At 38.2% G+C, this 27,979-nt stretch overlaps 1 protein-coding gene across 1 annotated transcript in view; it reads right to left on the bottom strand.

The window, feature by feature from the left end:
- Positions 1 to 709: 709 nt before the first annotated feature.
- CCNY (cyclin Y) overlaps positions 710 to 27,979 on the bottom strand; it is a 206,358-nt gene continuing 179,088 nt past the window's right edge. Inside the window, exons 8-10 of the mRNA XM_067542651.1 lie at positions 24,545 to 24,711; positions 18,534 to 18,696; positions 710 to 3,193 (exon numbers count right to left, since the gene is read on the bottom strand). Coding sequence (XP_067398752.1) covers positions 3,077 to 3,193; positions 18,534 to 18,696; positions 24,545 to 24,711 — 447 coding nt within the window. The 3' untranslated portion in view covers positions 710 to 3,076. The remainder of the gene's footprint in view (positions 3,194 to 18,533; positions 18,697 to 24,544; positions 24,712 to 27,979) is intronic.

Genomic DNA, 27,979 nt, shown 5'->3' with positions numbered 1-27,979 from the left:
AATACAATGGTTGAAATTATTCAGCAACTGAAAAACCGATTGCCATTTAGCGAGGGGAGGAAAGGAGATGCCTGTTCTCAGTGCAGTCTCTGGTTGTAAAAAGGTGCACAAAAAAACCATTATGACAGCTCTTCTGCAAACATTTTTCCAGCTACCACTGTGTAGTCTATAACACAAGAGCCCCTGGGCCCCAAACAATTTATAATTCATTAAGACAGTGATAGTTGAGGAGGACTTATATGAAGTCTCCAACTCCATTCTGTTCTAACTAAGACAGTAGCTAACTAATAAATCGAGAAATACCGCAGCAGAATTTTTAAATGATAAATTGATATTATAGGTGCTGAAAACAAATCCACAACCCATTTGCGTTGATAAAACATTGTTTGGCCTTTTTTATTTGTTCTCTGAAAGAAGACTTTCCCCTTAAGATGATATTTGCCTTCCAATGACATTTCAAAAAGTACACTAAAAAACGTAATCCTAAATAATAATTCAATTTTTAATTATATGGTACTGAATACCTTGCAAACAAATGGTACTCTCTGATTTATTGATAAGTATTGTATTAGTGTTGTGTGTGTCTGTGGCAAACTTAGAACAAACCAGAACAGAAAGCATAGCATCCATAACCATGTGGGACAGAAAAGTTCATCTAAGTGTAAACAATTCATACTTCAAAACTGAAACTAAAGAAAAAATACACAGAGCAATTTTTTTTTTTAATTCTTAGTGCAAGAAACAACCAAGTTAATCACAGAATCAATACTAATTAAGAATATGGAAAATTCTCCTATACAGAGGTAGAGTCCAGTGCACAAGGCTAAAACGATATTCAACAGTCTAAACGTGACTGAGCCAGGTTTTACGGAATCCACTTTTTTTAATTAGACTGTATGTACATACATACAATAAATAGACTATACATTCTTTAAAGCAGTTTAATAAACTCCACAAAAATTATAGATGTATTGTGATCTTTACATAGTTCAGAGTTCATCTCTCTATCACTGAAAAATATGGGTAAAACTAATACTCCTGCTGTAAAGTTAACAGAAAATTGTTTTGCAAAGTCTTGATAAAACAAAACATTTTATGTATCTGTAAAATCTAAATTTATGCTTGGCAGGGATCTCAAAGTCCAAATGCTAGGAAAATGTCCCTTAACTATATTCTGAATTGAATTTCAAAAGCTCTAATTTTTTTTTTAATTTTAAAACTGGTTTTTACATTCTATGTTCAAGGAAAAGAAATGGACCTGGGTACTCACAGTTCTGATGCATTGGCACAATGACAAAGGATGAAAATTAGGAGAATTTATGGGCAAAACTTTCATGTCTCATACTATACATATCACATTAGAATATTAATAGAAAACTCTGTTTGGTATTAGTACTTCAATCCTTTCAGTGCCTCTCCACTTACAAGGCATCTGATCAGCATTGCACTGGGAGTGGAACATGTATCCATGAGCCAGTATGTCTGTTATAAGCCCCTAGGGCTTAATAAAACTAATATGGAATCTTTATGTTTACTGAAGTAGTGCATAAAGCAAGTCAAATACAGGAAACCTGCTGCCATTCATTTCAATGATACTTGCAAAGAAAAAAAAAAAAAAAATCAGGGAACTCAGATTTTTTCAACTGTATCTTTCTAAAATGTGCAAAATATCTTCATAAAATCAGTAACCCACAAGCATTATAGAGCAAACCAATGTTTTTACACAGATGCATTATTAGATATAAAATGCCCTTGTGTATCTCACGAGGGAATAGGCATTGTAAGAGAAGGGAACAACAGAAGAGTAACATAGCAGAAAATAATCTTCACAGTTTGAATTTAGTTTAAATTTCTATAAGCACTTACACTGAAAAATGTAAGGATTTTTTATTTTATATTTTTAAAATTCAATCAATTTGTGACAAATACCTTGGTAAAGGTTAACATTCTGCTCTTCTATGGACCTTTTCACTGGAAATTTTTTTTTTTTTTTTTTTTTTTTTTTTTTAGTTTTTGATTTTATACAAACAAACTTTGATTTAAAGTCAACATATAAAATTTGAGGCTATTGCTTGCAACAACGGACCTGGAGGTGAAGAAATGGACCAGCTGGGGCATACAAAAAACCTCTCTTATATAATGAATTCTGCTAAACTTCTAATGCTATGAAAATCTGCAAAAAGGACTACAAGATCTGATGCAAAATTCAACAATTTGGCCCCAGTCTCATCATCATTGAATCCTTCAACAATCCTATCTTTATATTAAGGAAATATAAATGATTCCAAGAACTCAGGAAGGCACACGCACCTACGTATACTATAAATAAAATACATCATGAAATTATGAATGAACATCTGATCTCCATATACACTTTTGGTTCAGCACTATGGTCAAGTTATTTTTTTAAGTACAATAAAAGGCATACAAAACATAATATATGCATAATGATTATGAAGAATAATGCTAATAAGTCAGCTTATGGAGAAAAGTGCAATAAAAAAACCAATACTATTTATTCAGAGGTTTGTGCTACTGTAGATACAGACTGTGTATTTGCTGCTGTGCAGAAGAGCAGGAAAAATAACTGAAGGAAGCAGCAAGGAGGAATGCAAAAAAAAAAAAGTGATAGAAGATATTAAGGAGAATAATTTAGATGAAATACTTCCAACTCCATTCTTATAGTGTACAGCCAAACTTATCTTGTGGTTTGGTTTTATGCCGTCATTTCTGTTGACGAGTACAGCATATTAAAAAAATGGCACAGTCCCCTAATCTCTTTCTGCCTCTACTCCATTTTTTTTTCATCTCCTCTTCCAAGCATTTGATTAGCTGTCTCCTCAGCTGTTAGGGATAGTGACAAAAAAAGTTACTTTCAATCTCTTTTCCTGTATACTGTACTGATTCCTTCCACTCAATTTTTTATTCGTATGTGCTACACAAGGAGGAGGCACTGTAAAGGCAGCTTGACGGATCTAAAAGTAAAAACTCAAAAGCTTTGTCTTTTCCCCATCCCACCCCAAAAAATTTGGATGGATGAAACAGTCCTTCTGTCGGCATATTACAGACTCTATTGTTAGGAGATGATGGCAGGGGACCATCTAACCACAGTCAGATTGTCAGCACTAACTGACCGTTTCTTTGTAGATTTCCTGAAGTCTTTATACTTGTCTTCACACCAACGGGAGATAGCCTGAGGATGAAAAGGGGAAGAAAGGTCAGGTCCTTTGGCAAGGTCAAAGAGGCCACCACTACACAAGTAATACAACTGCATAGTGCTATTTTCTATATATAGGCAGGATTACTATGTGTCATTCTGAAGCAATGCAGATAAGAGTCTTAAAAAAATAATCCTTTCACACAGTCCATTCCTCTGGAAAAGGATAAGCATGCTGAAAAGTTCCATTGTCTCCAGTGTTAGCTTTTAAAGGTTAACAGACCCACACAAACTTTTTCTTCACTAGGCAGTGTAATCCTAGTTATGCTATTAAAGATCTAGTTGAGCAAGTTGCCACAACGCTTACTGCTCACTGCAGACTAAGCTAAACCGTGCTTAGCATCAAGTCAGCTAATCATGGGTAAACACTTTTAGGAAAAGAAATTACCCCATGACTAGCTATCATGATGCTGAACCTACTTTTCCTTGTCTACACTGACCAGTCAGTTCTGGTCGTCGTCATGTCCCTGGACTCTTTTTTAAAAAAAAATCTAGACTAAACCATGGTACAATTCCATAGTGGAGCTGGGCTCCTAGAGAGAAATGTTTTCTTTTTGTACAGAATTCAAACCACTTTCAGCTTGGAATGCTTGTATATGTGAGCATTAGAGTCTTTCAAAAGCAAAAATGGTCAACAACTCCTGAATTTTGTGTTTGATTAAAAAACCTGACAAAATTAAATGGAAAAAATTCAAGTTTTTTGTGGCTGAAGTTTTTTGATTATTGAAACACCGAAGATTTTTTAAAAACCTACATAAACTGAAAAAATTTGTATGAAATGTTATTGGATTTCCAATTAACTTTACTGAACAGTAATATTTATACTGAAAATAATATTAATACCACCAAAGATAGTGGTGATTAAAACTGAAGTATTCTGAATGGCACAGAATGAAGAGGAAAAAAAGGACTCTTTTGAAATGTGGCTGTCTCCAAACATTGTGGGCCTAATTCTAATCTCACCTACACTGGTTTTACAGGGCCTAAACTCCATTGACTTCAATGAAGTCTCATCAGTGTAAGTTTGTGTGTGTGTGTGGAGGGGGGGGGGGGGGGGGAGGGGGGGGGAGGAGAAGGAGATTTAGGCCCCTTGACTTGATATAACATCCATCTTCCCAATGCCATCACTGCTTTTAATTAGGTTTGGTGTTCCTGATCATTTTCTCAAGGAATAGGATGTGTTTTGTGTCAGACAATGGCCTTTTCCCAGCCCGTGGAACACATCTATACTTTCAGCCTCTTAATCTAATTATTTAATAAAGTACAATATTTTATTCAGTGAGAAATTATAGAAGAAGCCTTAGACACATTTATTAAATAAATGCTAACCTTGTTTTGGAGTACAGGAAACAATTTTTTCTTATTTTATATATTTAACTATCAAAAGAAAGAAGTTTTCTGAAAGTGACAAATGCTCTGTTGTAGGATTTACTCTATCGCTCTGAGAGCCTAAAATCTTCAGCCTGTTTGAAGAGCCATGGGATATTTTTATGCAACACAATGATAATGCATCAGTCCTTCGTTTCAGGAGACACAGAGCCCTGTTAGACAGGTAATTTATATAATCAGTGGAAGAAAACACAGACCATATTAAAGAATAATTTAATTTAGAAGAGACCTTGTACACACTAGAAAATGTAACACCCTTTAAAAAGAGGTCCAAATGTTGTTCTAGTCTCAAAAGAGACTCAGAACTCCTCGAGACTCACTAGACCAGTTCTGGAAGCAGATTCAGTTTGTCTTTAGCCAACTTAAGAATAAATGCATGAGACACAAAGCAGAATATGCCTGTGGAGGTACTATGAGGCTATACAGATTTTTAAAACTTTTATTTCAGAACTGGCTTACAACACTCTCTCTCCCCATTCAGGATCAGGATTGTAGATGGTAAGCTGGGCGCACAATAATTTGCACCAAGTCCTCCATACTCCCCAAACACGATACATATTGGGGAAGCCGGGCAGAGTTAAGGTTCACTCTGATGACAAGCACTAGGTTTACACACAGAGGCCCTTATTCAAGAAAACTCTTAAGTATGAAGAGCTGTCCAGAATATGGACTTTTTCTGAATTAGGGCCAGAGACAGTAATGGCAACACCACACAAAGGCTTCTTTATCTCTTCCATTAAAGTTGTGGGGGACAGGTACCTAAAGAAGGGAGCTAAAGATTGGTAGTGGAATGGAAGAATGAAGAGATGGGGGAATAGTGGCAGGGAAATGACTGAGGAGCAAAGGAAAAGGCAATCAGAGGTGATGCCATTGCAGATGGACATTGTACATGAGCTCTGTCTCCTCTGCTTCGTTCTGCTTGGCAAAAATCCAGTTGTCAGAAGAATGTGGTGGGACTTCTCCCCCTCTGAAATGCCTAAGAATAAGCCTGAATAATTTCTTTTCTCAAAATCTCATGATCCAAAGATGCCTCCCCTCCTTTGACTTCTACAGTCCGTATCTCTCTGTAGACTGGATGACAAAACACTGCAAAGCAAATACTTGAAATAATTAAGTGGGAAATGGGCCCCCAGGGAAAGGGTGCCATGGGGTCATAAGATCCAAGGCCAGGAGGAAGGGACCACCATGATCATCTAATCTGACCTGCTGTATAACACAGGCCATGGAACTTCTCCAAAATAATTCCTAAAGAAGCTCTCTTTGGACAAAACATCCAATCTAGATTATGGCCTGGTCTACACTGGTGGCTTAATTCGAATTAAAGTCCCTTAATTCGAATTAATTACTCCCGCGTCTACACTTGCACATTGTTAATTCGAATTAAGGAGCCTTTAAAATCGAATTAATAAAACCACCTCTGCAAGTGGATTAGTGCCTGAAGCGCATCAGTTAATTCGCATTAGTGAGAGTGTGGACGCAATGGGACTTAATTCGAATGAATTGGCCTCCAGCCTGTATCCCATGATGCCCCATTTCAGTACCCTCCCCCAAAGCAGCCCCGGGAAGATTTAAATCTTCATTTCCTGCGATGAATGGGTTTAAAATCCAAGCTGCGATCACCCCCCCCACACACACACACACACAACAAGCCCTTTGCCGTTTGTCTCTTTAAGGGTTTGAAAGATTTCACCACCCACCCCACTCCCCGCGTGGTGAATGCATTTTAAATGCCTGCAGTGAGAGGAAATTATTTGCTACATTGTTTCAGTGGCCAATCATGGAAATTGATACTTTCTTAAGAGTTTATTCACAGTACTACATGTGGATACATTATATCATGCTTTCCATCAGTGAACTGGAAACATTTGTATCACTGTATTAATATACTAACTGACTCTGTTGTTATTTATCTTACATTCTACAGACACCTGTAGAATCAAAATCAAAGGCAAGCAATATACAGGGGGTGGTGGGGGGAGCATAAAAGGCAAACAGTAATAAAAGTAATCCAGGATAAGCTGCGATGTATTTGTCACGGTCAAAATGAGAGCATAGTTCAGCTGGCTCCATGTGCCTGCAGCAATGGCGATCGGAGGAGTAAAAAAAACAGCATGAAAATTCTTTTCCTGTTTGTTTGGGGGTGGGGGAAGAGGGTGGGGGAAGCAGCGCTGCATCCTGGGATGATGATACTCGTCACAACAGCCTCTATGGTTAGTTGCACTGTGGGATAGCTTCCCACATTGCACTGCTTTCTAATTCGAATTAAGGCTGGCCAGTGTGGACGCAAGAAACCAGCACAAACACTGTAGTGTGGACAGTCTGCAGCGCTTTCTATAAATCACTTTCTGTAATTCGAATTAAACTAATTTGAATTAGTGCTGCAGTGTAGACATAGCCTTAATAATTGCCAGTGATGGAGAATCCATCATTACCCTTGGTAAATTGTTCCAACGGTTTTTTACCCTTACTGTTAAAAATTTACCTTATTTCCAGTTCAAACTTGTTTAACCTTCAAATTCTAGCCTTTAGATTGTTTTATACCTTTGTCTGCTAGATTGAAGAGCCCATTATCAAATATTTCTTCCCCATGTAGGCACTTATGGACTATGATCAAATCACCCTCTTAATGTTCGCTTTGTTAAGCTAAATAGATTAATCTCCTTCAGTCTGTCATGTTTTCTAATCCTTTAACCATTCTCACGGCCCTTTTCTGAACCCTCTCCAATTTATCAACTTCTTGATAAACTTTCTTGAATTGTGGGCACCAGAACTGGACACAGTATTCCAGCACTGGATGCACCAGTGCTAAATACACAGGTACAATAACTTCTCTACTCTTACTTGATATTCCCCTATTTATGCAGTTGAAGCCTGCTTTAGCCCTTTTGACTACAATATCGCACTGGGAACTCATGTTCAGCTGATTATTCACCATGGCCCTCAAATCTTTTTCAGAATCACTGTTTCCCAGGATAGAGTCCCCCATCTTGTAAATATAGCCTACACTCTTTTTTCCTAGATATAGACACTTACTTTTAGCCATGTTAAAACTCAGATTGTTTCCTTGCAGCCAGTTTATCAAGCAATCCAGATTGCTTTGTATCAGTGACTTGTCCTTTTCATTATTTCCCACTCCCACAATCTTTGCGGCAGCTGCAAATTTTGTCAGAGATGACTATTTCTCTGACAGGTCATTTATAAAATGTAAAACAGCACAGAGTCAAGAACCAATCTCTGCAGGACCTCACTAGAAACACTCCCACTCTATGATGATTCTCCTTTTATAATTATATTTTGAGACCTCTCTTCTAGCCAGTTATTAATCAATTTAATGTGTGCCATATAAATTTTGTTTTTTAATCAAAATGGTACAAGCGCTAAATAAGTCTAAGACTATTACCTTTCCCAATCAAATTTGTAATCTCATCAAAAAAAGATATCAAATTAGTTGGACATGATCTATTTTCCATTAACCCAAATGTATGAGTTTAGGGCCTGTCTTACAGAGTCCTCCTCCGGCTGAACCCTAGCATGCTCTTGCTGAGCCAGCACTCTCCCTCGGGGAATTCTGCCTGAAACATTCTCACCGAGTCCAGGGAAAGTAGTTTCCAGCAGGGTCAGTTGTGTTTTCTTTTTCTTTTATTTCAAGTCTCCTCAACAAAACAACTTTCAATCTTCCCTCATAAGTCACGTTTTCTAGACCTTGAATCATTTTTGTTGCTTTTCTCTATACTTTCTCCAGTTTGTCCACATCTTTCCTGAAATGTGGTGCCCAGAACTGGACACAATAATCCAGTTGAGGCCTAATCAGTGCAGACTAGAGCGGAAGCATTACTTCTTGTGTCGTGCTTACAACACTCCTGCTAATGCATCCCAGAATGATGTTGGCTTTTTTTTGTAACACTATTGATTCATATTTAGCTTGTGATCCACTCTGACCTCCAGATCCCTTTCCGCAGGATTCCTTTCTAGGCATTCAGTACCCATTGTGTATATGTGCAACTGATTGTTCCTTCTTACGTGGAGTACTTTGCATTTGTCCTTATTGAATTTCATCCTATTTACTTTAGACCATTTCTCCAGTTTGTCCAGATCATTTTGAATTTTAATCTCATTCTCCAAAGCACTTGCAACCCCTCCTAGCTCGGTATCATTCGCAAACTTTAGAGTGTACTCTCTATGCCATTATCTAAATCATTGATGAAGATATTAAACAAAACTGGACACAGAACTGATCCCTGCAGGACCCCACTCAATATGCCCTTCCAGCTTGACTGTGAACCACTGAGAATTACTCTCTGGGAATGGTTTTCTAGACAGTTATGCACCCACTTTATAGTAGCTCCATCTAGGTTGTATTTCCCTAGTTTGTTTATGAGAAGATCATGTGAGACAGTATCAAAAGCCTTACTAAAGTCAAGATATACCACATCTACTGCTTCTCTCCATCCACAAGTCTTGTTACCCTGTCAAAGAAAGCTATTAGGTTGGTTTGACACGATTTGTACTTGACAAATCCATGCTGACTGTTACTTATCACTTTCTTATCTTCTAGGTGTTTGCAAATTGATTGCTTAATTATTTGCGACATTATCTTTCTGGGTACTGAAGTTAAGATAACTGGTCTGTGATTCCTTGGATTATCCTTATTCCCCTTTTTATAGATTGGCACTATATTGCCCCTTTCCAGTCCTCTGGAATCTCTTCCATCTTCCATGACTTTTTGAAGATAATTGCTAAAGTCTCAGTCACCTCCTTGAGTATTCTAGGATGTATTTCATCAGGCCCTGCCCACTTGAAGACATACAACTTGTTTAAGTAATTTTTAACTTGTTCCTTCCCTATTTTAGCTTCTGATCCTACCTCATTTACACTGGCATTCATTAAGTTAGATGTCCAATCGCTATTAAATGTTTTGGTGAAAACAAACAAAAATATCATTTAGCACTTCTGCCATTTCCATATTTTCTGTTATTGTTTTTCCCAGCCTTATTAAGTAATGGGCCTACCCTGTCATTGGTCTTCCTCTTGCTTCTAACGTATTTGTAGAATGTTTTCTTGTTATCCTTTATGTCTCTAGCTAGTTTAATCTCGTTTTGTGCCTGGGCCTTTCTAATTTTGTCCCTATATACTTGTGTTATTTGTTTATATTCATCCTTTGTAATTTGACCTAGTTTCCACTTATTGTAGGACTCTTTTTTGAGTTTCAGATCACTGAAGAGCTCCTGGTTATGTCAGGGTAGTCTCTTGCCATACTTCCTATCTTACCTAGGCAGTGGGATAGTTCGCTCATGTGCCCTTAATAATGTCTCTTTGAAAAACTGCCAACTCTCTTAAACCGTTTTTCCTCTTTGACTTGTTTCCCATGGGATCTTACCTACCAATTCCCTGAGTTTCCTAAAGTCTGCCTTCTTGAATTACATTATCTTTATTGTGCTGTTTCCCCTCCTATCATTCCTTAGAATCATTAACTCTCCCATTTCATGATCACTGTCACCCAAGCTGCCTTCCACTTTCAAATTCTCAATCAGTACCTCCCTATTTGTTAAAATCAAATTTAGAACAGCCTCTCACCCAGTAGCTTTCTCCACATTCTGAAATAAAAAATTGTCCCCAATACATTCCAAGAACTTTTGGATAATCTGTGCCCTGCTGTCTTATCTTCCCAATAGATATCTGGGTACTTGAAGTCCCTCATCACCATCAAGTCATGTGCTTTGGATGATTTTGTTAGTTGTTTATAAAGAGCCTCATCCACCTTTTCTTCCTGGTTAGGTGGTCTGAAGTAGATCAGTACCATGACATCACCCTTATTTTTTCTCTCTTTTATCCTTACCCATAGACTTTCAACACGTCTGTCTCCTATTTCCGTCTCAACCTCAGTCCAAGTGTATACATTTTTTATATATAAGGCAACACCTCCTCCCTTTTTTCCCTGCCTTTCCTTCCTGAGCAAGCTGTACCCTTCTATACCAATATTCCAGTCATGTATTATTCCACATCTCAGTGATATCAACTATATCATAGTTGTTTATTCATTAGCATTTCTAGTTCTTACTGCTTATTCCCCATACATCCTACCTTAGTACAGAGACATCTAAGATACTGATTTGATTCCCCCCCTCCCCAGCCGTGTTCTCTCTAGTCTCTCTTATATCGCTGCAATAATTGCTCATGCTCCCCCCAGATTCTAACCCTTCTCCCAGGTCTCCATGTTTTTGACTTACCTGTGGGCTTTTGTCTCCTGCCCCCATTGAACCTAGTTTAAAGCCCTACTCACTAGGTTAGCCAGAGTGCATCCAAATATACTCTTCCCTTTCCTTGATAGATGGACCTCATCTCTGCTCAGCAGTTCTTTCCAGAATATCAGCCCATGGTAAAGGAAGCCGAAGCCCTCCTTGCAACACCATCCTCACAGCCAGGCATTCACCTACAGGATGCATCTGTCTCTACCTGGACCCTACTCGTGACTGGAAGGATTGAGGAGAACACCACCTGCATCTCCTACTCCTTTCACCCTTATTCCCAGAGCCCTATAGTCACCTCTGATTTGCTCAGGGTCATACCTCACAGTGTCATTAGTGCTCACATGGATGAGTAACATGGGGTAGTAGTCAGAGGGTCAGATGTTCCTTGACAATCTCTCCATAATGTCTCGGATACAGGGCCCAGGCAGGAAGCAGACCTCCCGGGATGCCATGTCAGGCCAACAGATAGGTGCCTCCATCCCCTCAGAAGAGAGTCACCAACTACCACTACTCTACGTTTCCTCCTGGGAGTGGTGGCTGTGATCCTCCTAGCCTTTTGTTTCTCCTAGAGTTTCTCCTCCTCCATCTTTGGGGGCAATTCCTCATTGTTTGTTGCCAGGGCAGCATAACAGTTCTTCATCACAATGGCGTGTGGGTTTGGGAGTAGGGGTGGAGCACTGCCTTCTGCCAGAAGTTACCAGGACTCAGTAACCTCCATATGACAGAGCCATATCATCCTCCTTTGGGGGCATGACAGCAGTCCTCTCTAGCTGGATAGCTTCCTCAGCCTTGGATGTCTCCATATGAATTTCTTGTGTGCACTGATGCTCCTCAGCCTATCCACCTCCCACCTGTTTCCTGAGAGATTCTACTAGCAGACACCTTTCATACTGGATGGTCTCCTCCGCCTGGCTTTCCGAGATTGCGAAATGCAGGCTACCATCTCCGCAAATCCACACCAGAATCTGGGCAGAGGCATCCATGGTTAGGTTCTCTGCCTGGATACAGGTACAGGTGGAGGACACAGGAGCAGTGTTGGCACTGGCAATGCGACCTTTCCTCACCATAACAACTATATTACCCCTCCATCTTACAAACTCCCTCTCAAACTTGCCATGATAAAAAAGGCAAGTACTTGTCTTCCCTTCCACATCAGTTTGAAACTATTTTGAAATGTTCTGTTTTCTATACTTTAGGAGCTTCTGACCCTTATATAACTGGTTATGTAAATATCTGCAAACATAATCTCAGCAAAATGAGGTTATTCCATCTCCTAGTGCACTTGAACAGAACCTTTATATAAAACAGCGCTTTATAACCCAAGTCACTTATAAGCCCTTAATAAGAATGAGATCCAGGCTATGAAATAATTTCTGCATTTTATATCAAATAGAAACCAAACAAACTCAAAATATTTACAACACAGGTTCAAAACCAAATAGAGACAATGGTTTTACCATGGCAAAAGACTGGATTGGCAAGTAAGTGGACCTGAGATGGCACTCACAGCCATTTGCTTGCCAAATCAGTCCATAATCCTTAGCAATACATCGTTTAGCTAGAGGAATTAATTACTTCAATATCGTCCACTTGATGGGAGTATTTCTGTCCTAGCTTTCTGTCAGATGAGATGAAAACTGGGTTTGAATGGATCCTGCTAATATTTTGCATCCTTATTTGCATGCTCATTGATATGCAACACATATGTTTTTAAATGCACCTTTTCACATTTGGATCCTCTTTGTCAAGTTTCCTCCGATGTAAAGTACATTTTGGGAGCATGTGGGGAAACAGGACTAGAAAAGGAAGTTATAAACCTACTCAGGTTTACATGGTCAGTTTTCAGAACGGAGAAAAGTAAACAGGGTCTTGCAGGGATCTGTGTTGAGACCAGTGCTGTTCAATATATTCATAAATGATCTGGAAATAGGGGTAAACAGTGACATGGCAAAGTTTGCAGACAATACAAAATTGCTTAAGATAGTCAAGTCCAATGTAGACTGCGAAGAATTACAAAAGGATCTCACAAAACTGGTGACTGGGCAACAAAATGGCAGATGAAATTCAAATGTTGATAAATGCAAAGTAATGCACAGTGGAAAACATAATTCCATCTACACATACAAAATGATGGGGTATAAATTTGCTGCTACCACTCAAGAAAGATCTTGGAGTCATTGTGGATAGTTCCCTGAAAACATCCACTCAATGTGCAGAGGAAGTCAAAAAAGTTAACAGAATGTTGGGAAGCACTAGGAAAGGGATAGATAATAAGACAGAAGATATCGTATTGCCTCTATATAAATCCATGGTATGCCCACATCTTGATTACTGCATGCAGATCTGGTTGCCCCATCTCAAAAATGATATATTGGAATTGGAAAAGGTACAGAAAAGGGCAACAAAAATGATCAGGGGTATGGAACAGCTTCCATATAAGAAGAGATTAAAAAGACAGACTGCTCAGCTCGGAAAAGAGACAGCTAAGGAGGGATATGATAGAGGTGTATAAAATCATGAATGGTGTGGAGAAAGTGAATAAGGAAGTGTTATTTACCTCTTCACATAACACAGGAACCAGGTTCAAACAATGAAATTAACAGGCAGCAAGTTTCAAACAAACAAAAGGAAATACTTCTTCACACAATACACAGTCAACCTGTGGAATTCATTGTCATGGGATATTGGGAAGGCCAAAAGTATAACTGGGTTAAAAAAAGAATTAGGTAAGTTCATGGAGGATATGTCCATCAGTAGCTATTAGCCAAGATGGTCTGGGATGCAACACATGCTCTGGGTGTCCCTAAACCTCTTAATACCAGATCCTGGGACTGAAAGACAGAGGAAGGATCACTCGATAATTACCCTATTCTGTTCAATCTCTCTGAAGCATCTGGCATCGGACACTGTTGGAAGACTTGATACTGGACTAGATGGACCATTGATCTGACCCAATATGGCCATTCTTATATACTATATACAAAAGAAAACTGCTGTCCTTACATTATCTCCAAAATTAACTTGTATTCAGGAAGGCAACAATTTTTTTCAGATGAGGCATTTATTTAATATTTAATCTGTTCTATCCACTAGCAAAATTAACTGATTTTATGAGGGTCTCAGGGGACATACAAAACCTTCGTAATAATTGGTGTTTTATACAATTCAAGTTCAATTTGGAAATACATTTTAGAAATGGGATGAGAAGAATTTCTAATAAAGATTCAGAGATTGGAAAGTTAGGGTTTAGATTTATATTTTAATTCCATAACCTCCTAGGAACTACAGTTGTATTTTTGTTGATCTAAGAAATTCAGTCTTCTTCTACCAAAATCTTCATTTTCTATTAGCTTTTAATGTCAAGTTTTTGTAGTGGGATTATTTATTCAAACAGATGCCTTTAGTGGTACATTCAGAACAACTAATGTGATGCAGGTCTGTAAAAAGAGCTCTGGAACATTGTCACATGATTTACAAGGTAATAGTCGGTGTTTTATTGGGCCTGGTTGTAAATGCATATGATCAGCCAGGAACATTCTCTCCAGAGTTATAAATGTACACACTTGGAAGACTGATCCTTAATCTAGGTTTATGATTCTGGACAAGATGTTGTCCTTGGCAGGAAAAAACAAATAAAGTTGTGCCAATGTAAATCTGAGCTGCAAATCACTGTGCAATGCAGGGAGGATATACTTCCAATGCTTTAAAGTTCCACTGCCACACACTTGGGATGAATGAATGCACATTTGGTCACCTCATTACCAGCAAGATTTTGACAAACTCGAGGGAGTCAGATAACACCAAAAAAACAATACAATACAAAATGAAACAAACCACCCCCCTCCAAACAAAACCAAAAAACAGTGGTCTGGAAGGACAGATGTTTGAGGAAAATTTAAAAAAGAGTTAAATATATTTCTTAGTCACCTTTTCTTAACCAAAAAGCAGCCAGGACAAATTTTGGGGACCAAGAAGTTAGTGACAGAGGGGGAAATGAGAAATGGGAAGAAGAATATCTGCTTATTTTAAAAAGAAAAAGAAAAAGGTCAGTTTCTACCCATCTTCCTGGCCAGGAAAACTTGGATCACATGAACAAAACTTAACACTAGTGCTGAAAGCAACTGGTAGGCAACTTCTGCAACAGGAGGCTGGGGGGGATGTAAAAGACATCACTCTGTTCGTAAGTCATATCTCTTTCTCCTACTCTTTCTCTGTCAAGTATATCTATTATAGGCTGTAAGCTCCTCAGGGCAGACAGTGTACTACTTTATGTAAAGTGCCTAGCACAACATGGCCCTGATTTTGGTTGGTCCCTAGGCAGTTCAGTAATACAAGTAATAAAGCATTTATATAAAATACATCAATTAAGTTGAGGATGCATCCCAAAGAATTCTCTTGCTTACTTTTTCCAAAATCCTTAATGTTGAATTGGGTGTAGTTCTTTGATCATGGACAGGAACTGGATATAGTGTTTTGCAGATTCACCCAAAATCATTAAGTCTGATTGACTGTGATCCAACAAAAATCCAAAACTATTTGAATGGTATAAACAATGATGATGAAGAAAAATTTTTAGGAGTATAACTAGGTGTGTAACAGGAGGAAATTAAGAAATAGAAGCTTTAGGTTGGGTATCTGGAAAAGCTTCCTGGAATTAAAATCAATTAGGTTGTGAAATAATCTCTCAAGAGAAGTGGTAAAATTGAACATTTGGCACAGTTAAAACTGGACTACAAAACACCCTAAAAGATGTGCTGTAAGGAACAATCCTGCATTGGCAGATAGACTGTCTGGATGATTTAATCTCAGGTCATTTCCCACTTCTACCTCCTATGACTGCATACAATAGGAAAAAAGTAAAGATTCTGGGGCAGAAGATGGCTATTAAGCACTGGATAGATTGGTTTGACTGTTACCTTCAATTAGACTGTGGCCTATTAATATCCTGTACTGCGACAAGAAAATCTATTTTAATTTAATCACTGAAAGACAAAGCTCTTTCTAAGTGTCAAATTGTGAATATATAAAATATGGTGAGATATTCTACTTCAGAAATTCCATCAAGTATTAATGATTCAGACAAATTTTTAACCTCCTGGATCTTCTCAAAGGCAGGTTACTGTTGATGGATCCTGTCCAGTCTTTGCATTTGATGATGGATATCACTTTATACAAATTCCTTTCTGTGTGTTCTTTTTTTTATGTCAGGTACATGAAGTATTGTAAGAAGGGCATAGATTTTGCCTTGCCAGATCTGATCTTCTTGCTTCACAAATGCACAATACTACAGTATAAGTTACTGTGGTCTCTACCTTTGCATTTTATTATTGTTATTGACACTGGCAATACCACTCATCTTTAAAAGACTGAGAAAAACTAAATCTGTCACTATGGAAGAAGTTGCTTTAAATCTTAGAATTGAATGAGCATGTTTCTATTTACAGGGTCAATCATTCTGTGGGGGTACCTGTTAACTATTAATTTGCTGTCTATAATCACAAACCTTATTCCTTCTCTCAAAATATATTAGGCAAGCTCCTCAGCTGGTGTGGCTCCATTTATTTCAGATAACACAACCTGGGAATTGGCTCACTGATTTAACACAGTGCTCAAAACATGGCTGAGAAGTGAACATCACACTTAGGAGGGTGGTGCAAAGATGACTTTAAGACAACACCTTTACTGATTCTTGGCTGGCTATATGCTGGGCTTGTTCTTGTGACTAAGTTACAGCAGAATAAAGGCTGGGATAAATTATATTGTTTACCAGTGTCTCCAAGGGACCATTATGGCAGACAAGGACTGTCAAGGAATAGGGAAGGCAAACTTCAATCATTTCCTCTTTTTCCCAGCCATAGGATATGGGCATAGTCTAGGAGCTATTACAGGAGGTCTACATCACTGGAAAGTCCCCTTTCCCTAAGTTGTTCTTCCTGGGACCAGTTATACTGCCTTAAAGAGCTGCTCTGCACCTGCACTGCAGATCAGCCCAAACATAGGGGAGAATTTGGGTTACAATATTATGTATTATTCAGATTGCTATCTTTTTTATCTTATTCTATTTATCTTTTAAATATACATTTTCCTCAGTAAGAACAAATTAATTTTTATGTGCTCTTAGAAAAAACAGAAGAAATAATCCATAAATGCCAAGACTGCATGAGCTGCCTTTGTTATGCAGAAGTGTTTATAGTGCTTCTGCTCCCTCTCTCTTTTTATAGAGTTTATTAAGTATTTTCTTTTCTTGAGTCTGTGAGAGCAGTCACAAGTTTATAGTCAAAAATGAAAAAGGCTTTATCCAGATGTTCTACCTTGTGTGTGATATGGCCATTAGTTAAATAATTATAGAGCTCATTATCAGACGCAGATACCTAAAAATTTAATAAAGCTATCTCTTTACACATAGGATTAATATCCTGACATTATTTTCATACTTCACTTTTGAATCACTAGTGGAAATAACTTTATACAAAATTAGCATGGCCTCCTATCTAGGGAACTGAGTTATGTTCTCAGCTAGAGCTGACTGGGACATTTTGACAAATTTTTCAGTGGAAACAGAAATGAAATTTTGTTAAAATATTCATGAATTCTCTGCCCACCACCCCAATTCCCAGTCAGTCTGTTAATTCATTGTGTGGCCAGAACAAATCAATTAACCTCTTTGTGGCTCAGTTTTCCCTTCTGGAAAACAGGGATAGTAATGCCTGAATACTTCTCAGGAGCACTGAGAGTCTTAATGTGTGGAAAACTTAGAGATCCTCAGATAAAGAGCATCGGGTGCAAAGCAGTAGTATTCTTAAAGGGAAGGGAAGTTAAGACTAGTCAGCAATCAATGGCAGATTGAAAATTAGCAGCAACACATATACATTTTCATTAATGATGTCAATGATATTGTAAAACCTTAAAATCAAAGGTTCAAGAGATACTCCTGCAAGATACTGAACTAGTGTGATGTCTCTAAACACCGTGAATATCAATGAGAATTTAGGGTGCTCAGGACCTCACAAGATCAGGCCCCACAACACATTCAAGTTTTCTTATAAATCAGAATTTATCATCAGAAATTAAGAATTTATCATAAGGTCTGAAAATCCAGTAGTGATATGGGCTTGATTCTCCTGTCAAACTAGTGAAAATAAGGAGTAACCTCATTGAAATCAATAGAGTAAGACTAGTGTAAGTATAAGGAGAATGAGGCAGATGTACATGGAATGGGAATTTCCAAAAGTACTTGTCAGTATCCTGGCCATTACAAATATTTTGAATGAAAACAGGTCTTATGCAACCAAAAGGACTAGCAAAAACTGATTGTCTAACACAGCTGATCTTTGACCAAAGATCAATCTAAAACATACTGTAAAACTTCTGATGGTCAGTTAAGGTAACTGCTAACATTTTAGAGGTGGAGCCCTTAGTGCAGACTTCACTGTATTGAAATCAGTCTACCAGAGTTGAACAAACATTACGAAACAAGCCAAGAGGTGAAGCACATTGAGCCCAAAAAAATATCCAGAGAGCCACAAAAACGGAGAGCACTTGCAGAACAGCTACGGTCAGTAATAAAACTTTGAGTTCATGAGATTCTAATTTTCCACCAAGGATAGTTGAACAAAAAACATCCCAAGATGTCTCATCAGCCCTCAGCTCTGCAATAACAAGAAGGGAAACCATCTTACCTCAAGTTTATATGCCCTTTCCCTGCTGAGGGGCTCCAAAGGAAAGCTCAGGTTATTCGCTTCTGCCAGAGAACGCAAATCAAAATAATACTTGGCATAAACACTGGAGGGAACATTAATGTTGAACTGCAATAATTCAAGAAACTGGCGCTCCAGCTCATTCCTGTTAACGAGAAAATAAATGTGAAAATACATTGTAGACAGTGTGTAATAACCTCCTGCCACCATCTGAGTACACTTTACATCAAATTACAACAGGTTGAATCAAGTAAACTTCTTGCTCCCAAGAGAAAATAAAACTAGTTTCAGTTAGTCATAGACATCCCTCATAAGTGCTGGCGTATCCTCTAACCCATAGTTTTGTTTTGTTTTTTTTAATTATTTACTTTTTTCAGCTTCCACTATAATTTTAAAATTATTCAGGAAAAAATTAGTTCCCCATAATCTCCAATCTTTTTTATGGATGCTTCCATTGGACTAAATCAGGTTACTTTCCCCCCCTATACATGTGAGCAAAATTCACACTGGCTAACAATAAAACAAGAAAGATATGTTTACCAATATAACTGCCAATATAACCAAGACTATATTGATATTCCCACACAAAATACTTTGTCAAATCTGAGTTAAGGTTGTCTGAGTGCATATCCCACACCAAAAAAGGATGGAAATAAGCCAGTCAATCATTGAAGTTAAAGGGTTGATGATTTTCATACATGATAATATACAGTTCTCTATATTGTTTGAGGTGCAGATGTGCAAAGTAAACAAGGTAGGTTTTCATATTGAAAATAGTAACTACAAAATATGTTTTACTGTAATGTTTAAGAAAAATGAATGAAGGATCAATGTTGCACGTGATTACTCTAGAGCTGGTATTAAATTTTATATGGAAATTTTAGAATTAGCATCTGCATGTGTGTGTTTATTGCATGTTACATTTAGGCTACATGTTGATTGCACAGGATCAGTCTGGTAAAATGTGGGCAGCAGGTGATGGAAGGAAAACAGTTGAGATTGCGAAAAGAAAATGCCAAGTGAAGCACTGAATGACAGCTAACTTTTTTTTTTTCCTTTATACAGAGGCCATTACCCTGCTTTCACACTATGTTTCTCCATGTATGCCCAATCCCTATGAAATTCCCAATTCATCTTTTAAACATTGATATATATCAATACTGACATTTAAATGCTGAATGGGGGACTAACTTTCTGACAGTGCTCTACCAGTTCTCTAGTAGCACTAAAGTAGTACAAGCTTTACAGAAAATCCACACTGACATACATTTAATTTTTGGGTTTATCGTCAAAATATACGATTTGACTTTCTCCAAGCTAAGCCTGAAGGTATAATATATAACACATAGCTTGTTGAGAGAGAAAGCATGTCTGTCCATCTCTAGGGGAATATACCCAACTTTTGACAAAACAGCATACATCCTCAGACTCCTTTTGGCTACCTCATGGCTCCCAGATTTCCAGATAACATCAGTAGATCATCTGCAACAGACTAGCAAAACTACAGAAACCTATCAAAATACACATATATTCCTCATTTGAACTAATGTAATTTAATTAACCAACTCTCCACAATAGATTATTGTAATGTGCTGTACTTATGGCTACCTGTCAAGCTCACACGGCAGATCAACCTCACGCAAAACAGTTATAATCCTGAAAGTATTATGAGCAAGTGTGATTATACCCCAACAGCTCAATTCTTTACATCAGCTCCCTGTTTGCAATTAAAAATGTTGGTACTAATCTATAAAGCTCCAAATGGTCTAGATCCTGATTGTCTGAAAGACACTTTCACCCTACAGCCTATCACAATGGTTAAAATGTTAACTAATAGCTTTGTTGTGTTTTTGTGTGTTAAATTTCAATATTTAAAAACTCTTGGCTGCCTAGATGACAGGCAACACAGAAATTAATAGTACAACCCCAATTACCTGAAAAGCCTTTGGATGAATTAGCTATACAAATAATCATGGGAGCTGGTTCAGCAAGCTTTGAATTCCGTGCTTACGTGTCTGGTGGTCCCCCGAATTAAGAGTGCAAAGCCTGCAGAGCCAGCTCACCCAGGATCATCAGCCAGCAAGCCTCCCTGAGACTGCTGTCTTTGGAGCGCCATTCATGACGACTATAAGAAGTTGGCAAGAACAGACCTAAGATGCTCTGCAGTACTGAACTACACAGGAGTTACGGAGTCTGAGGACAAGGATTCCTGAGCAGCTCAGTCCTGCACAGCCAATTAGCTCTGCAGGAGCAGATCTTTGACCAATCCTCAGAGGACAGATAGGATCTTAGAATAATCAAGAATTTTGGTAACATTTTTAGATAAGTGATGTTTGACGTTAACAGCATCATCATACAATTCATCCACCTTTTCTTTCTCGACACCAAAACACTGGGTCCTTTCAAATGTATCTTCAAATTCTCCCACTTCAAATGCACGTCTGACACCTTCAAAATAATGCTAAAAGTGACAAATCTCCATCACTTTATGTATGACCAGTCTCAGGTAAATTGTCTGAAATATCATGGGACAGTCAGTCTTCATTACAGCCACACAAAACTCTTAGCCTCTCCAGTCTATGCAGGAAAAACACAGCAGCTTCACAACCAATTTTTTAGAAATGAGATATGGTGGTCAGGGGTTACATTGCAGGAGGCGTGAAAAGAGGTCTATGCTGCAACTCTCAGAACCCAAATATCAGGAGTGCAGGAACAAGACCATTGAGGGAAAAAGTAGCTTAGCAAAATCCACCATGAAAATACTCTAAATAGCCAAGAAAGCACTGCAGAAATGTACAGCATGGAACAATCCTGCTGAGGCAGGCGGTGGAGGAGGTGACCTAACACTGGCCGGTCTTTCCCATCTATACTTTGTATTGATTCTTAAATCTTATCCTGTCTGATTTTGTTGGACTAGAATTGGCATCAATCTTTTATTGATTATTTTAAATGGTAACAGTAACTGTTGATATTATAAAAAAAAAAAAAAAAAAAAAAGTAGCATCTGCCATATTTCCCACTTCGGTGTCATATAGGTATGTGTTTTCCCCATGCCCCATAAGTGTGCTTCTGATTTACCAGTACAGTGAGGTTTTATTTATTTATTTATTTGGCCCAGGACAATAGGTCCTCATTATAAAGGGCCAGTTAGTACTGATTTAGACTAAACTTTCATAGTAGTCCAGCAATAATAGGTCACATTTTATAAAGTTCTTCCCAGCCAGAAGGACCCCAATGCACTTAATATAAAGCACTCAGCTGAATCCTAGCATTCATCCTTTCCTTTACAGATAATTTTGAGAACAGCCTCATGCCTGACTAATTGGAAACTAGACTGGAGCTGAGGAATAATGCTTGGACCTTCACTGCTTTGAGGCTGTAATCTGATATTTTAAAAAATGTGCTGTCTGTATAAACATTTGTTCTCCTTCCCCTTTCTCCCATTCCCACCCTCCCAATAAAAAGCTTAGACATGCCAACTATCCAAAGTCTCCTTAATGGTTATTTGTCTACATGATTTAGAGCAGACCAGACAACAATACTTTCCATTACATACTCACACCTGATGTTACAATAATTCTCAAACATAAAACTAACATTCTAAATGTATAGAAGTTACTATAAAAATGGCTTAAACAGTAAAACTTAAGGGAATTTTGTTTGGTTTACCATAGTTGGTTAATTGTAATTAGAAAAATTCCCATTGAGTTTTAAATTTTTTGTAAGTTATGAATGCTGCACCAAAACTATAAATGGAAGAAATATTTCTGTTTTTTTGTGCTTTTTGGAGAATATTAACCTGATATTAATATTATTCCAGAAAAACACAATTACCATAAAACATTACAGTAAAAATATCCACAGTTTCTAAGTTATATAATTATCAAGAACATGTAAGAAAGCAAAATTCAGGTATTAGCTTTTTGCCTCAACAGTCATCATGAATCAGTTTTTCCTTTTTTTCCCTTTGTGTGTCTCGCTCTCTCTCTTCCCTTTATTTTTTTGAATTATTTAATAGCTAGGGATGAGAAACTTTTTAAAAAAAACCTTATTCAAAGTGAAAATCATGTAAAAATGGAAGAATGATCTACATCAGCATGTCCTGAAGCTGACAGCACTGAATAGAGCTCTGCTCTCTCCCCTCCTCCCCCCCCCTCCTGTTAGTAAAGATGGCACACACATAAGCGTGCATGGCATGCTGGCTGAGTGGGCCTGTGTCACCCTATGGCTGATATGCAGAGGAGAGCTGTTTGCTACTGCTCACCATTAATGGACTGGGAACAGACTTCTAAAGGTGTTTAAATGCCTAAGATGCAGATAGGTGCCTAGTGGGATTTTCAAAAGCATCTAGAGGCCCTGAGTTCAACCTCTGCTGCCAACACAAGCAACATGTGTTTAATTTATTGATTTTAGATTTACAAAATTCTCATTACAGTGCGCTGAGCATGCATTAATTAATATTATATAAACAATTAAACCAACACATCAGCTAAAGATCTCAATCCTATTTTAAAAAATCTCAGAAAATGCCCCCTCTTTCTCTAAATAAGCTAATCCTCTACAACCCAGCCCCTCAGGGAAAAATATATGATATGAACAGCCCCCACTGCTTTTACATGCATTCCCTAGTGGAAAACCATTTTACGTGAACACCCACACAGATAGTTACACATACAGGAGCAAACTGTAGTTTGCCCTGTGCAGGCGCACTAGAGAGCGTAAGGGATGGTGCAGAGAGCATTTTACCTCCTCTAGCATACCTGTGCAGAATGCATCAGCTGTGCTGAAGAAATTGCTCTTTAAACAACAGAGGATTGGCTAGCACAGCCTGCAGTACAGAACATCCCAAAGAGGGCATGGCTCAATGGGTTAAGAGCGGGGTCTGATTCTCACACTAATCGGCTAGTACCTGAGGGCCAATACTGGGGGAGTACACACTGTATCTTTCAAGAGCTGTTGCTTTCTGAGTGCATCACAGTGCCTGCATTCTACCTGACTAGCACTACACTGGCATAATGATTCTAGCCTCTACCATTCCAGTGCTACTCTCAACATACACCGGTGCACCTCTGGTTGTGCGTGTAACGTAGCCCATGGAGTAAGGACACTGGAAAGCATTCTATACACACATGTTCAAAGGTCTACAAAAGTGTCTACAGTACCCAACCTGCCAAAATTTCACACCCTATAGTCTACTGGGAAATATAGTGCTTACAACTCTGCTTTCTCTGCCATGTTGCTGGCCCTTCTATTACTGCTGTAATATATTCTTTAAAAAGATTTAGTACCTTTAACTGGGATTTACCCTCCCATACAAAGAACTATAGCATCCCAGTCTGATGCAGTGTGCATCAAGCCACGCTGATGCAATGTCACCACATAAAAATGCCGTGACGCAAAACCAGGTTGGGGGAAGCGGGAAAATTTCCCATTCCAAATAATATTTGTGATTTTTTAACACTCCTGCAAGCTAATTTGGCAGGACAAGGAACAAGCCTACCAAAACCAGTACCCATGAATAACAGCAACAGCTGCATTGGTCATGGGCCATAGGCAGCTAATGGACTTTGATGTAATACAGAAAACATCATCCTCTATAACAAATCCAAAAATTGTGGACCGCTGTCTACAAGCAGAATCAGTAGCGGCAGTGACTAAGCATCCAGGGGGCCCATTATTTGCCACTTTTGCACCAACACCCCCACAGTAATGTGCATTTTAAAAACAATTCCATTTTATAAATAAATTGCAAGAATATTGCAGTATACACAATTTTAAAAACACTACAATCCCACAGAGCAGTCAGCAACAGGCACAGTTGTATTTACAGTCCCAATAAATTCAATATAATATGTTAACATTCAACCTCTCTAGATATAATCTGGAGTGCACTTTACATAATAAAGTCCGATAGGGAGTATAAGAAACACCACACACATACACACACAAAATTCTCGGCATCCATAGACTGAGATAAAACATATGGAACTCACATGTCCTCAACTGTGATATCTTTCAGGATCTGGCAGTAATCCACATTCCACACTGCCTGGTCGTCCCAAACTTTGGATGCCAGTAGAATTGCACCCAGTACAATTCGCTTCCAGTTTGCTGGACAAATATCTATCTCTGCGTAAGTTAAAAGTCTTTCAAGATATACCTGGGAAAACATGTTATAACCAAAACTTAGTATATTTTTCTACTTAACAGAAATATTAAGGGGGAAAAAGTGTGTTCTAAAACAACCCATTCCACCTATTTAAACTCAAGTGATTTGTTTCGGTCCCATTTATTTTGGAAAGGAAAGAAGGGTATAAATCTGTTCATACAAAACCAAACAAAATGTTGAATCTGGTCATTTCATGTTTTGGTTATGACTTCTTTCCTTTCTGACCTTAATCTTAGCACAAGAAAACAAAAATTCAGCACAGTTGCAATTGTCATTAATGTATCCACTTATGTCAAAAGGCATTCAAATACTGATTAATATAACAGTGAAGAAAACAATGGCAGGCTAACAATGCTGAGCACTGATAATTATATAATAATTTAAGCCATGGATCTAATCCAGGAGAATCAAGCAATATACACTTATAAACAATTACATGTGATGAGAATTACACAGAACAACTCTGTTACATTGGTCTGCACATTGAGAATGGTGGAATCCTAATTGTCCTGTTGAAACCATATTGGTTTAAATGGACTCTGAATCTATAAAAGGCCTAAAGTGTCCCATACATTCTACCTATGCCACTGACACCAGAGAGAAAGATCAGATACAGTCTCAGTGAAAGGATTTTTCCTTTCTCTCACATGAAAGCGTGTCATACATTTCTTCTGTTATTCAGAGATTATTTCCAAACCTTGTAATAAACACTTGGGTTATTTTTTTATACTATACCCTTCAACACAAAAAGGAAAGGCAATAAACATGTTATGCAAAAACAATAAGGACCCTCTGATTTGTAGGGTCTCACGGGTAAAGTTGCTATAACATATGCCCTTGCAAAGTAGCTGTTTTCCATGAAGATAAGAAACTCTAGAGTTTTAATTGATGTCAAGAACAGCAAAGACCTAGAAAGGTGAATGAAGCTGGACCTCGCAAGATCCTTAAATCAACATGTGGCACTGGAGCTGGTTGGGCTATTTAGTCTTTAGCTATAAATTTGTTGAGCTTGAAACCTATTCTGTTGTGTGTAAATTTAGTGCACATCTGTATTAGTTTATTATAATACTTCACACCAAATTAACTCACTAAATATCATCCTACCTTTTGGAGATTGGTTCGCTTTTATGTGGATGCAACATGCTATCATGCACCTTCTGTGCCTGGCTAGTATTATTTCCATTCAGGTCACAGAAAAGGTTTGGCCAATGGACAAACGTCAGACTGCACATAAAGCTGTCACTGAAGCCAGATAATTTTGACTTTTCTACTTCACTCGCTGACTTTTTGGTTAGGGATTCATTTTGAAAAGATGGAACACCTAGCTCATAGACAGATGACTGGATTTCTAACTGCCTGCTAACAATCCACTTGCTAGGAAACAGGAATCCATGGAAATACCACTGTTTCCAAATAAGCACAAAGACTGGTATTACTCCTGTAACTGTACAAACATGAAATATGGAGAGCATCTAACCCTTAATGTAGTGAAACTTTTAATTATCTCAGACTATTGTATTTACATTTTGACATAAAAGAAATATATATAAGAATCAAAATTCAATATTGTTTGTTGCTGTTTAGAAACACAGAAAGAAGCTACTATGCATAACATGAGGTCTTGTGATCTCAGAACTGGTTAATTCATGTATTTGTACATCATTATTGAACATTTTAAAAATACAATTATAAAGATACTTCACATGTAGCCAGGGCCCCACCCCATTCAATGGTGTCAATTTAAAATTGATCTGCCACTTTATGAACTGCCAATGTAAAGAGCATAAGGCAGGTGTTACACAATTACAGTTGTTCATAATACAGACAGTGAATCTGCTTGCTGGTTCGAACAAGCCACAAAAAACAGGAAAGTCCTTTTGTTAGCCTGGTTAAACAAGAGACTGAATTTCAGGAAAATGCCAAGTAATACATTAGGACAAAAATAATCCAAAACAGATATTCAGCGGGAGGGAGAAACTTATGAAAGCTAAAATGCCAAAGAGACATAGGGCCAAACTCAGCCATGTTGTAAAATGGGGCAACTCCATCCAAGTCAATGGAGTTATACTTGCTTTATGTCAGCACTGAATTTAATCTCCACTGTGATGGTGAACAGCATATTAGTTTTAAATTTGCAAAGCGAAATGGCAGGAAATTCAAATAACACCATTTCGAGCTTCATAGAGAGAATCATATCATATCACACCAAAAAGGGAAGTAGCAGTCCCTTTCTACACAGCCCTAGTTTGATCACAACTAAAATATTGCATTCACTTCTAGGCAGAAGCAGAAAAGTATTGACGACTGGAGGGAGATGAGAAAAGAGCAAGGAAAACGGTCAGAGAGAGGGGAGGAAATATTAGAAGAGCTAAATGCAGCTCAAAGAAGATTACGGACATGAGATAGAACAATTTACAGATATTTGAAGAGTGTAAACACCTAGAAGAAAGAAGAATTATTTAGGAATCAGGGGATATAGACTAGGAGTAACAGGCTAAAATAAATGAGAGAAAATTGGGTTTGGAGAGGCAATTCTCCTTTGGGGAAGGAGGTATGGCCAGCACCCTCTGCTGGAGGCCTGCAGCTTTCAAATCAAGTTAGGGCTCCGAAGGACACTATTTTATTCTGCTTAGGTTCTTATAGTACCCTCATCATCATGGTATTTGAGCACCATCTAGTAATGCATTAAGGAATGTGACTACTGTCCGCCCTGTCTGGTTGGCTCTCTCTCTTTATTCTCTCTCAAAGTAGAGAACTGTGTTTAGTGTTTAGTTTAGTGTTCTGTTTTGGTGGGTTTTTGTTATTTAAATGTACATGCTATTTTGCACTTAGGTTGGAGAAGGCAAGTCTGAGAAGTGTGCCTGGCACCTGGGAGAGCAAGCTAGTCAGGTTTGTAATGGTCCTTAGCTTTGAGAGTTTCTTCCCCACTCTCAGACTAGCTCCCAAGAAATCTTTGTCTCCTGCACAGATGTGCTTCACCCTTATTGATAGAGAGTTAAATTGCGCCATAGGAATGGAGTTGTTGGCTCCAGTCTTCATCCCAGAGCTTTGATGATCTCTTAGATATGCTGGGCTCAGGCCATGAAGTGCCTTGAAAATAAGACTTTGAACTTGGCTCACAATTCTACGGGAAGCCAGTGTAGAAATTGGAAAGCAGGTCTCTTGTTCTCATGGTAGCCTGTGTTGCAGAGGAGACATGATCCAATGTTCTGGCCAGTGGAAACTCCTTGGAAGAGATGCTAAATCAGCATCAACTTTT

This window comes from Emydura macquarii, unplaced genomic scaffold (genome assembly GCF_026122565.2).
Source record: "Emydura macquarii macquarii isolate MOO-44397 ecotype Brisbane River unplaced genomic scaffold, CSIRO-AGI_Emac_v2 contig_719, whole genome shotgun sequence".
NCBI lineage: Eukaryota > Metazoa > Chordata > Testudines > Chelidae > Emydura > Emydura macquarii.
Note: the sequence above shows the minus strand (reverse complement) of the source record. Positions and strands in the feature narration are given on the sequence as shown.